The sequence below is a fragment of the Calidris pugnax genome, unplaced genomic scaffold (genome assembly GCF_001431845.1).
Source record: "Calidris pugnax isolate Ruff unplaced genomic scaffold, ASM143184v1 scaffold27, whole genome shotgun sequence".
Taxonomy (NCBI): domain Eukaryota; kingdom Metazoa; phylum Chordata; class Aves; order Charadriiformes; family Scolopacidae; genus Calidris; species Calidris pugnax.
This window is the reverse complement of record NW_015090893.1, coordinates 19833009-19845537: the sequence shown is the minus strand read 5'-3', so window position 1 is coordinate 19845537 and position 12529 is coordinate 19833009. Positions and strand designations below refer to the sequence as shown.

Genomic DNA, 12529 nt, shown 5'->3' with positions numbered 1-12529 from the left:
AAGAGGCGGCAGCGGGACCGGACGGTCCCGGCACCACCGCGCGCGGACGCTCCTCGGGCCGGGCCCCGGGAGGGGCGGAGCGCCGCGCTGAGCGCTCGCAGCCGGAGAACCGGCCAATCAGGCGCCACGGCTCCCGCGCGCCGCCTCCGATTGGGAGCGAGCGGGCCGAGCCCGCCCCTGGAGGAGGCCGCGTCCGGAGGCGGGGGCGCGCAGTGAGCGCGGCCGCCATTGGCCGGGCGGCGCGGTGGCGGCATGGCGGCGGCAGCGGCGGGCCAGGCGGCGGGCGGCGGAGACTTCTCGGACCTGCGGGAGATCAAGAAGCAGCTGCTGAGCGTGGCGGAGCGGAGCCGCGAGCGCGGGCTGCAGCACAGCGGGAAGTGGTGAGCGCTGCGGGAGGACCGGCCCGGGAGGGAAGGAGGGCGGGCGGCCGGCCGGCCGGCCGGCCTCCTGCTAACGGGCCTCTCTCTCCTCAGGGCCTCCGAGCTGGCCTTCGCCCTGGACCCTCTGCCGCTGAGCGAGCTGCCGCCGCCCCCGGCGCTCACCGAGGTACGGAGGGGAGCCGCCCAGGCGGGGTGTGAGACGGGCCGGGCCGCAGCCGTTCCGGGGCTGCGGGGGGTTCTCGGAGGGGCAGCGCTGCGGATCTTTGCTGCCGGGGCGGGTTTTGGTCCTGTCTGTAACCACTGAGCAAAAAACGCGATCACGATCACTCAAAAGCAGGCGCAGGAGGGAGCCCTGGTCGGCGATTGCCCCTTAGTGCTGTGAAGTTCCCTTCCGTTCCGTACGGGATGGGGCGGATGGAGCTTCCCCAGATTAAATCATTCCATTTCACGTGTCGCTGTGCCCTAAATGAGATACTCTGTAAGCAGAATTTGAAATCATGCTCCTTAATTTTTATCCGTCTTTACAAAGGCCAAGATTTTGTTGTACCATTAAGCTTGTGCTCCTTAGGATGCAAGAGAAACAAGTTGTATCTCCATCCCCACCTCCGTAGGTGTATAGAAGGACTTCTAGGTATATGCCTGTTTTCTGGAATGTCACTGTTTAGTTTAAATATTTCTAACTAGTCCATACTCATTATTTGAGAACTAGAAATCTGTTGCCCAGACCACAACATCATGTGAGGGAAGGAGAGACTTTTCTGATTGTGCTCAAACCATATTTGAGGATGAATAAACTACGCTTTTAGCTTTTGGACGAATTTCATTGATGTGTTTGTAACTAGGTGATTTTCCTAAAGCATGTCAGAGCTTCTGAGGTATTAAAACTCTTCTGTGTCCATGCAGGAGGATGCTCGCGATCTGGATGCTTACACGTTAGCCAAGTCTTACTTTGATCTAAAGGAATATGACAGGGCTGCCTATTTTCTGCGGGGCTGCAAGAGTCAGAAAGCTTACTTCTTGTACATGTACTCCAGATACCTGGTAAGGTCGAAGGAAAAATCGCCTTTCAGCACTGAACTTCTCTGCTTCCTACTCCTCCCTGGCATACCTTATTTTTTGCCTGTTCTGTTCCAAATGACCACCTAAAGGCCCAAGTTATATGTCTGGGGGAAGGGAGACAGGGGTGCTCTTTTTTTGAACTGTGATGTGTGTGAATACTCAGTGTGCATGCTGCTGCTAGCATTTAAGCGAAAATGAGGAATATGCTACTGTCATGTAATGTTGGTTTTCCTCTGTTTTCCACAGTCAGGGGAAAAGAAGAAGGATGATGAGACAGTGGATAGTTTGGGTAAGTCTCTGGTGTCAGGAAACACAAGACAGCAAAGTGAAGCTTCCTGTAATTCTTCTTCATGTAAATCATCTTGGTTTTATGGCTTCCCCCTCAAATTTTGGGTAATAGTGTGTGGTAACATGATTTCTTTCATTCTCTCTCAGTTCATTGGCCAAGTACAGGTTACAGGTTTTCATCTATTAGTTCTTCTGCTAAAGCAGGTAATCAGACTAAGTGATTTTCTTTTAAAAAGAGGAAAATAATCAAGGCCGGGAAGCATTTTGGTCATGTCAGGGATGATTGTGAATATACCCTAGATGTAATTGCTGTGGTAAGACTCTTGAGTGAAAGCTATTTGACTTTCTCTTCATTCAGGACCTCTGGAAAAAGGACAGGTGAAAAATGAAGCTCTACGAGAATTGAGAGTTGAACTCAGCAAGAAACACAAGGCACGGGAACTGGATGGATTTGGCCTTTATCTGTAAGTGTCTGCGTATATTTTTAATGTAGTCATGTGCATTTGCGTGGCTATGGAAAGCTTTATGGTTCTGTTTAACTTGATAACTTTTTTTTTCAGGTATGGTGTGGTGCTGCGGAAGCTGGACCTGGTGAAAGAAGCGATAGATGTGTTCGTTGAAGCTGCCCACGTCTTACCTTTGCACTGGGGAGCCTGGCTGGAACTTTGCAACTTGATTACGGATAAAGAGATGGTAAAACTTGGGAGATATCAAAATGTGGTAACAAACTCCAGATTCAGTAACCACTGGTTCAGTTGCCACAAGATTGATGTCACCCTCTGCTTTATTCTGTGAGACTCTTTCAGGGAAGGCAATCCAAGACTGTAAATTATGTTGTTAATACATCTTTTTATTCAATTGTTTACCATCCTGTAGCTTGAGAATCTTTATACAGGCAGGGCTAATTTTTTATCGTTCACCCACAAAGTGCTTTAAGAAATGGCTAATTCACCTATTTTGAAGTAGTTGTCAGCAGGGTTATTGCCTTGTCATGTGAAGGAGATCCTCTTAAGATAATTTTTTTTTTTCCCCCCCTCTTAATCTGGTTCTAGTTCCGTGGTTACCAAGCACTTCTGGTGGCCTGAAATGATATATGGAATCCTGCTTTAAAAACTAAAACGCTAATCTGGCTGTTCCCTCTGCCAAATACAAAGCTGCACATACAAGGTGAAGTGTGTCACAGAACTGAATGTAGATGTAAAATCAAAACAGATTGTTTTTCTTTATACATGAGATTTTATGAGACCGCTCCTGGAATTCTTCAGTCAATTCTGGCTGGTGGAATATTTAAAAAAGTAGAGGTGGCACAGAAGAGACCCTTACTGATTTGTGGAAAAAGGGAAATGCATTTTTGATGAGATTATTTGGAGTCTGTTTTGGAGCTTATAAAAAATAGCAATATGATACTGATATTTAAGCACAAGAAGAAAGTACAGTCTTTCGAAAGACTTCTGAATTTAATGGAGGAATAAGGCCAGTGGCTGAAGCAGAAGTCAGACGCTGTCAGATTTGAAGACCATAATGTCTTCACCAATTGACCAAATGAAATGACTTCATCTCTTCTGCAATTCCAGTGGTCGTTTCAGTGGCCAGTCTGGCCCAAAGCACAACAACTGGGGGTGATTAAATAGAATTATGTGCTCCATATTGTACTGCTTTTTAGACTTTGATGTCTTAACGCGCCTTTCCCGTTTCAATATTCTCAACTTATAGGCATTATTTAGTCTCTCCTGTGGAAGAACCTGGTATTAATTCTTGGTCCTAATACTGCTCTTTTGTAGCTGGTGTTATGGTTTAAGAAAGCGATTGCAGGAAAGCCTCCTACCTCGAGACCATCTACTAAATCATGGGAGGGAAGATAATGGATTCTTTGCCACAGGTGGCTCTTAGAATACTACTGATTGTCATCTCTTCCTCCTCTTCTTTGGTTCTTGCCAGTTGAAGTTCCTGTCCTTGCCAGATACATGGATGAAAGAATTCTTTCTTGCACACATTTATACTGAGCTGCAGCTGATAGAGGAGGCTCTGCAGAAGTATCAGAGTCTCATTGATGCAGGATTTTCCAAAAGCACTTACATCATCTCTCAGATTGCAGTTGCCTACCACAACATCCGAGGTCAGTGACACTTACTGACTAGTAGGAATGAGCCTCTTAATGCAAACTTGACATTTATGGTTTTGTTCTCCCATCTCCTGTTCTTCCTTCAGATATTGACAAAGCTTTATCCATCTTTAACGAGCTAAGGAAACAAGATCCTTACAGGATAGAAAACATGGACACTTTCTCCAACTTGCTGTATGTGAGGGTAAGCACTCTTTCTGTTCCTGTCCATAACGGTGGTGGTTATCAGAGGTACGTTAAACACCGGCAAAGCCGCTGGTGCTATCTCACCTCTCTGGATATGGGCTTTCAGCTTCCACTTTCTGCTTCACAGCTCCATGAGACAGATGGAGTGTATGCATTGCCAACTGCCTCGGTTTTCTGTGGAACTGTAGCATGCTCCTTTTCTCATCACTTCCATTTCTTTGTTTCACTAGAGCATGAAGCCCGAGTTGAGCTACCTGGCTCACAATCTGTGTGAGATAGACAAGTATCGTGTTGAGACCTGCTGTGTGATTGGTGAGAGCCAGCTCTTTTATGTGTTCTTATTGTGCTGTCTGCGGCCATGCGTGGAAATCTTAGAAACAGTTGTGAAAATGATCATCCAGCAAGGCTATCAAAACTGCTTGGCAAAAGTGGATTCAAGCAGCCTAAAAAGCAGACCAAATGCCAGAGTACCCTTTTCCCTCATTTTTCTCTGAAGGAGCTGCTGTAATTACTGTCAGCGCACAAAGGAGTCGAAGAAACCATCATGAATACCCACATAGCCAAGAATCCATTTAGGGTCTTGAAACTCCAATGGAAATAATTGTGTGTCAGGACTGGGAAATTAATTTGTTAGATCATTACATAAGTTTTAAGGCCAAAGGGATGGGATCTTACTTGATTGGCACAACTGGAAAAGGATTGACCAGAACACTGGAGAACAGACTGCTGTTAGGCCTCTTGAAGTTTGAATCAGATCTGCCTTTAATAGAGTCTTTATGATTTAAGTTAGGAGGTAGTAGGTAATATCTCTTCCATCTGTTTTCTACTTCTCTGCTGGGTTTTTTTGTTTTGTTTTTTTTTTAATCTATTTAAATGTTGTGACTTTCGCTTTAGGGAATTATTATAGCTTGCGTTCCCAGCATGAAAAAGCAGCACTGTATTTCCAGAGAGCCTTGAAATTGAATCCTCGTTATCTGGGAGCCTGGACACTCATGGGACATGAGTATATGGAAATGAAGAACACATCTGCAGCTATCCAGGCTTACAGGTATCACTCATGGTCTTTGGGTCTGCGGGCATAAGGACTGTAGTAGTATCTTCTATTCTTTGTTAGTCTGTTGCTGAACTCTGTCTTGATTTTGACCCTGACTGTTTTCTGATTAGTTCATCTTCTTTCCTTTGACAGACATGCAATAGAGGTGAACAAAAGAGACTACAGAGCATGGTATGGCTTGGGCCAAACCTATGAAATCCTCAAAATGCCATTTTACTGTCTCTATTATTACCGACGGGCCCACCAGCTCAGGTAGAGTTGAGAATGGGGTCATGTTTATTGATGTTCACTCTGGTGTGGTTTCTACTCACTGAGGAATTTACATGCAAGAACTAAGTTGGGGAAGGGAGAGGAACGTCAATGCTATGTGATTTGTGCAGTCTCGCTATTCCAAATCCTCTTAATTGTGTTAGTTAACTGGCAAAGCCTTTGTTAATAGTTAAATGCTGAGGAACGCTGATCAGGAGTAGAACTGATGTTTTATGTAAGAGAAGATGACCAGTACTGCCAGATGTAGATATTTTTTCCCCCTCCCCACCCTGAGAACTGGCTGGCTCTCAGGGCTGGCTGTCCATTAAACTACATCTAGGAATTGCTCTTTTACAGACCAAATGACTCTCGTATGCTGGTTGCTCTAGGAGAATGCTATGAGAAACTCAATCAGTTGGTGGAAGCTAAAAAGGTGAGAACTGTTGTGTGGAGTAAGACATTAGATGTCTCCCAGGACACTCAGAGTTGCAGCAAAATTGTGTACCTGGTGCTACCAGAAATGCACACGGTGTGTTGGTAGGAGCTTATCGAAACCTTAGTTCTGTGGTGGTTACAACTGGGTAAGTTCTGCTGCAATGTACCTAGAGCAGCTGATAAATTAAAAAAAGAGTGATTACAGCTGTGACATGCCCTGTTGCTGGAAAAGCCGTGTTGTTTCCTGTTTCTCGTTTGCATGAGTGGTGAGCCGGAGTTGTTTTTGTGGTGTGCTTGCCTGACTTTCCTTCCTTGGCAGTGCTACTGGAGAGCTTATGCTGTGGGAGACGTGGAGAAAATGGCACTGGTAAAACTGGCAAAGTGAGTATGTTCATCACTGAACCGCCAACACTGTTAAACGCCACTAGCACTTTGATACTTAGTGATAAAATAGTAAAACAAGTGGAATTGCTGTTTGGTAGTATTACTTTTGGAGCTGTGTGGTAACTGGTGTCTTTAGGTCTGTAGTGACTGCAAATTCTGGTGTCCAGCTTCAGCTTTAAGCTTCCCTCAGGATAACTAGAGGGAATCATAGCATCATGTGGGTTGAAGGGTCCTCTGAATCCTGGGGTGATTTGAGCAGGCGGCACTAGCAATTGTGTTTGTTGTACTGAAACTGAAAGCAGTCCATAATGGTAGGTGATGTACAAAATTGTAGATTGATTAAAATATTTTTTTAAATTTTTATTTTATTTTACTTTAATTCCCCCAGTATATGGTTGTGACATTGGGAAAGGGTCTAATGTGAAACAAACTCCGACATCAGCTCTAATTTTTGGTGGAGATAAAGTAATATACGGTGGAAAAAGTGAAGGGAGAGGAAAAGGGCAAGTGAAAGGTGAAGCTGCTGTACAAAGACTTTTGGGATATAGCAGGGGGAAAAAGGAGCACTGGAGGAAACAGCCAGTAAATAGGATGGCAAAGGCCTGTTAAAATCTTTCAAATGTAATAGAATAAGCAAAAGTCCCAGCTTTGGTTGTCACTACTTTTAGCAGCTGGGATCTGACTGGCTCCCTTTGTGGTAATTTAAATGTTCTCACGCCGGATCTTCTCTTTCCGTGAGGGGCAGTACACGGTGCAGGTCTTGCTAGTGCTGAAGGAGGAGACCTGGCTTCAGTCTAGGTCAGGTTGAGCAGGTACTTTCTCGCAGACCAAGAAGGTCTTGGACAGTGTGGTCTTGTTCCAGTGACCCATTTTTCTCCTTCTCTAGGCTGCACGAACAGCTGAATGAATCTGAACAGGCAGCTCAGTGCTATATCAAATACATCCAGGATATCTATTCCTGCGGGGTAAGATGATATCTGGAGAGTAAAAGGAGAAGTAAACATGCTGTAGAACTGCTGTGGAAGGTGCTAAAAGATGATGGGTTTTACCCTTCACTGCAGGAGCTGGTGGAGCATGTGGAGGTGAGCACTGCCTTCCGCTACCTGGCCCAATACTACTTCAAGTGCAAACTCTGGGATGAGGCCTCGGCTTGTGCTCAGAAGTGCTGTGCGTTCAATGATGTGAGTAGTTACAGAGTCTTCAGTGTTTCTTGTTGAGGGGATCTCTGACCTTGGTGTTGGCTCCCCTCAGAGTAGAAGGGATCCTTTATAGAAGGAATGAGGGCTGCCTGCCATGCAGGTCACATCCTGAGTGGTGGGAGTGTATACCTGGTCACTAATGCTGCTTGTGATTGACCGAAATCATGGGATACAGTGTAGAAGGTAAACTTGAACCATGTCTCATTGGTGTTCTCTACATTAAAGAGTCTGAGGCTCTGCATGGCAGTCTTGAGACTGCTGAAAATCTTGGTGAAGAGGTGGTTAGATGGTCACAGATTCCCACACACTGTGTTGTGATGGTACTCACATAACTGCTTTTTTTCCTCATCTTCTGCATGTAGACGATGCAGAGGATATAATAGTACCTGGGCTTTGTATGCGACTCTGTATTCTGATATGTTCTGTATCTGCAAGTGGGAAATTTTGGATTTTTAACTTCAGGCTGGAGGCAGACACTAGCCATGAGTGCAGGGTGTTTGGTCTGTCCTTAACAAATCTATCTGGAAGTCCGGAGAACCTGAGTTCTGCTTGTTTGAAGCTTCTCCAGTCTACTTTTTGCTGAAATAGACAGCTTCAGTGGTTGATGGTAACACTGTTTGAAATACCCAAGTACCATGCAAATCAGGTGAGTAAACGGAGGAGAGACTTAAAAAAAAAAAAGTGACATACCTTAACATTTTTAAGTAGCAAAAGAAAAAATGAAGGAGGATGCTTTTTATAGCTTGGATCCTTACAGAATGACAAACTACTATAGCTTTTATACTGTTTACATAGTGAATTTGACTCAGAAACCACCCATCCATTGTTTTGTTTTTAACAAACTGTTTTCAGACTAGAGAAGAAGGAAAGGCCCTGCTGCGGCAGATCTTACAGCTTCGCAACCAAGGAGAAACCTCATCCACAGATATTGCTGCTCCCTTTTTCCTCCCTGCGTCACTGTCGGCCAACAACACTCCCACACGCCGTGTCTCCCCACTCAACCTCTCTTCTGTAACACCGTGAACAATGCTGGTACTTCTAACCCCTGTGCTGAGTGGGACATTGCAGATGGGGCTTGCAACCACCTGCTTCTTTCCAGTGACATTTCTACGTCCATTGTTGCCTTCACATTGAGGGGTCAGAGTTGTTGGAGCCCACAGCTGCAGATGGAGTGCCCAGCAGGCAAAGGTGCAGCTGATGGAAGATGCCTGTGCTGAGACGTGAGAACCTGCTTTTCTCACCGAGTCATTACAGTCAGAGGGCAGACATGTTCCAAGAGACAGGACTACTCAGAACCGAGGGACTGGGAAGAGCTTGTTTGCTTGAGTTCAAATATATTTGAAGTTTGATTCTGCCCTGTTACCTCTGGTCGTTACTGAACTTCTTTGGATGACCTCTTAGTGGTGTCATTGCTGTCTGCATTGGAAACTGTTACTGCCTGGCTACCTGAGGACTTCTGCTTGTCTTAAACTACACAGAAGATGTTCTATGAAAGCAGTAGGTACAGGCACTTAGATATAGGTGCCCTGTTGGTGTTGAAGGACTGAGAAGTGTCAGAGGCATTCCAAGTAGCCACAGATGGCAGCTGTTTGCCATTCTGTCTGTGGATCTGATGGATACTGTGGCTTTCAGTAGAAGAGCAGCCAGTGGGATAGCACAATTAAAAACTAATGGTTAAGTTATTGTTCCTGGGCTTCTTTATGGTGCAGCTTTCCTGGTTACTGTAACAAATGGAATTGGATGAACCATACTGCATCATTTTGTTAAGGGCTGCCCCATCTCGTGGACAGTGTGGTGCAAGGGATTTGCCCCCTGCTGCTTGTCCCCGTTGGCACATCCAGCCCATAGTAAGGCTGAGTGTGCATGTCAAAGATACACAGAGCTGCCTGCGTACTGCAGTCACGGCCAGAAAGGAGCAGGTTAACGTAAACAAGAGGGCAGTGGCCTCAGGTGCGCTTGCTTAAAACAGAAACTGTAGAACTGTCCTGATCCTGTTACTACTTGCTTCAAGTTTGCTGGTGGAACCCATGTACATGCTTTCAGTGACTTAACTCAAGTGCATGTTCCCATTCTCTGGTCTCCAGTCTCTGCCCATGACCTCAAGCCTCTTCGGTATTGATGTCTGGACCTTGGGTAGCTTGTTCAGTCTCAACCCTGGGCCTGGGGTATCTGCAGACTGTGGGTTTTGCCCATTTGCTGGCTAGTCCCAGCTAGGGTGGGTATTGGAATGCACACATACGGACACAGAGTAAGGGGCACAAGGATACAGAAAACTGGCAGCAATAGTGTTTGTTTCATTAATAACACTGTTGAAGGCACTCTGGCGATGAGCAGTAAGTCTTGGCCAGATAGAGGTTCCTGACCAGCAGCCTGCTGGCCTGCGGGTGGTGGCTCTTCTGCGTCAACACTCTCTCACTCCTGTTTTCCCATGCTTATTCCTCCCAGGCCCATCTTTGCCCCTCCCTCGGGGTCTGCAGTCATTCACCTTGACATCCCATGATATGTTTTATGTGGTCCTGCAGTCCTCTTTGGGCATCTTAAAATAAATTTGCCCTTGTCTGTAAGACCCTTACTGATAGCCAGCCACAGCTCTGTTGGTCACAGCACTCCTGGTTGAATCTCCAGAGTTACATTTGGGTGGTTGCTTTAATGGCCCGTCAACCTGTGTCTTAGAGCTCAAGTCTTCGTTATCTGCTGTTGGACTTTATGTATCCACATGCTTCACTTATCACCCGTCCTGTTCTCTGTCTTGTCTTTTACATTGAGGAGCTGTTAACCAGATGTTCTCAACTTTCCTGAGATAATGGACAGAGGTTCACAACATTGCTGCCTTGGACTTGAATTCTCTTGTTTGTTGACACTTAGTGCCCTTCAGACAAAGAGAGTGTTATGTTTGGGCTTCATCTCCCTGGCAGGAATGTGATTTTGTTTGTTTCGAGCAATGACTTGTGAAGAACAACCAACTGTTTGGGATATCGGTTTGACCTATGGCTTCAGCCAAGTGTCTGGGTGCTATTCAGTTACAACCAGTAACCAGTAGCTTAGTACAACCTGGAGGGCTGGCTTTTTAAAAGTACTTCAGGTTGGGGTTATGAGTTACGAATAATGAATATATTCATGTTATGAGTGATCTGCAGTTACGAATAAACTGCAGATGTTCATGCTCAACAAGCTCCAGTTTCCTCAGGGCTGTCCAATAGTGGGAGCTCCCACAGAGTTTTGTAATTGTCTGAAGATGTCCTTAGGACAAAATAGTCCAAGTTTCACCTGACTGTTTTTAAATGAAGATTGTCCAAACCAAAGGTCCTGCATTAAATCCATTATCCAGATGGGTGAGAAGGGACTGTGGTGAGCCTGGGCTACGATGGCAACTGCCGTGTAGCGTGCCCTGGCTGTGCCCTTCTCTTGTGAGATCGCGACAGGGAGAGTGCATGGGAAGCACTAGTTGACTTATTGCTGGTGTCAGTGTTGCAATTAAAACTGCCAGTAGAGACAAAAAGATAAATATGCCTTTGTTTCAGAATCAGTGTCCTTATTCACCCCAATAAATTTATTACAGCCTTATCCCTATGGCTGTGGCATGATTTTAATCAAGGAAAAAGCATTTCAAAAGCCTTCTCCCATTTGTCCATAGCTTCCTGTGCTTCGTGAGACACTTCATACTGGTGGGCACTCTGGGAAAGCTGCTGGCAAGGCCATCACTGCACATGGCCCTCTGTACAACGCACTGCATCGTGTGCAGATCGCAGAGGGATCCCATTTTGCTAATTCTGGGCATCTCTAGAAATTACTCTCTCTTGTTTTATGCTCCTTAGCACCTATTGAACCAGCATTTCTACAGCAGATGAATTTAAGCAGCAACATTGGATCTTGATGTATTTCTCAAGCACTTCTGTAATTATCCCATGCAAGACTGAGGTATGAGTGAGACCACTTGTGAAATTGCTGTCCCCCTTGGCTCCCAGCTTGCCTTCCCTCGCTGCACGAGCCCGTCCTGGCTGCTCCTGCACCCTCTGGCCAACTCCCTGGGTAATTCAGCCCTTCAGAGACCTGCAGTTTTGCCCCCTCCCTAGAGACCCAGAAGTTGCAGGTAGAGATGGCAAAAGGTCAGCTAGAAGAAGCAGCTCAAATATACTTTGTGAGGACAAAGTATGCACAGACTTAACAACCAAATTCAAGGTCTTTACTGGGACAAGGGAACCACGATTTATCAGAGAATTCTTACTGGTGGAAATACAGGAAAATGCTTATATGAGTGATTAAAAAGGTCAACTGCCAATATTTCATTCTTTAAGTCCCAGTAAAAAGTCCTGTGAATTGGAGGACATACAGTGCACAGGTAGTGATGCACATCTTGAGGAGATGATGGGGATGTGGCCTGGGGCTGCAGGGAGGGCACCAAGAAAGCCCAGGCATGGCTGCAGCTCAGCTTGGCTGGGGACATACGAAATAAAAGAATGGTTTTACAGGAACACAGGACACCGAAGGAAGGTGAAAGAGACTGTACAACCGTACAAACCTGGCTACACTGACATGGAGAAGGCTGAGGTACTCAACAACTTTTTTGCCTTCATCTTCTCCAACAAGTGCTCCAGCCACCAGCTCTGGCCAGGTCTAACATTGATGCTTTTCTCCATACCCCGCCAAAGGGACAGCTCCTGGAATTCTCCATGTCTGTACTGGTGTCGGCCCGCCAGCCTCTCTGGGGCCTTTGCAGTTGGCTTCAGGATGGAGATGGAGAATCCTGAGTAACCCGGAGCGCAGGGGCTCCTGTGGCCACCGTTCGCCGAGTGCCTCTCTGCCGTTTGGGCCACGCAGAAGCAGCGTCCCTGCCTTTGCAGTTTATTCAGAAATAGAACCGGTTCCGACCAACCCGCCTGGGCTGGAGCTTGTCGCCGGCCCGCCCTGAGAAGCCGTTCTGCTGTGGGGATGGCCCCGTGGAACACCAGTCCCGCACCCCCGGCTGATGGCCGCTCCGCTGGGGGGGGCGTTTTGCCGCCCCGAGGTGCGATTTCGGGTGCGGGGCCGTGCCGGCCTGGCCCGCTCCCGGCGCTCCCGCTCCCACACGCCGCGGGGGCTGCGGTAGCTCTGGCCCGAGGGCTGGAGCCCGCCACCCCCGACGGCCTCGCACCGCCCGTCCGACGGCCTGACAGACCCGGCCGGCGGCCGCGGG

General features: G+C 46.9%; 1 protein-coding gene across 1 annotated transcript; it reads left to right on the top strand.

The window, feature by feature from the left end:
* Positions 1-233: 233 nt before the first annotated feature.
* CDC23 (cell division cycle 23) lies at positions 234-9038 on the top strand. Its single transcript, XM_014948191.1, has 16 exons — positions 234-380; positions 474-546; positions 1284-1421; positions 1686-1728; positions 2086-2191; positions 2288-2420; positions 3666-3843; positions 3936-4033; positions 4266-4347; positions 4930-5083; positions 5222-5341; positions 5696-5771; positions 6093-6154; positions 7044-7122; positions 7219-7338; positions 8209-9038. Exons 1-16 carry the CDS (start codon positions 253-255, stop codon positions 8377-8379), a joined length of 1761 nt encoding a protein of 586 aa, XP_014803677.1. The 5' UTR covers positions 234-252; the 3' UTR covers positions 8380-9038.
* The last annotated feature ends 3491 nt before the right edge of the window (positions 9039-12529 follow it).

Bases quoted from the DNA above. Each gene is read 5' to 3' on its own strand.
- CDC23 (XM_014948191.1), top strand. From the start codon at position 253: ATGGCGGCGGCAGCGGCGGGCCAGGCGGCGGGCGGCGGAGACTTCTCG. The intron at 2,192-2,287 runs GTAAGTGTCTGC...TTTTTTTTTCAG, and splicing joins GATGGATTTGGCCTTTATCT to GTATGGTGTGGTGCTGCGGA. The intron at 5,342-5,695 runs GTAGAGTTGAGA...GCTCTTTTACAG, and splicing joins CGACGGGCCCACCAGCTCAG to ACCAAATGACTCTCGTATGC.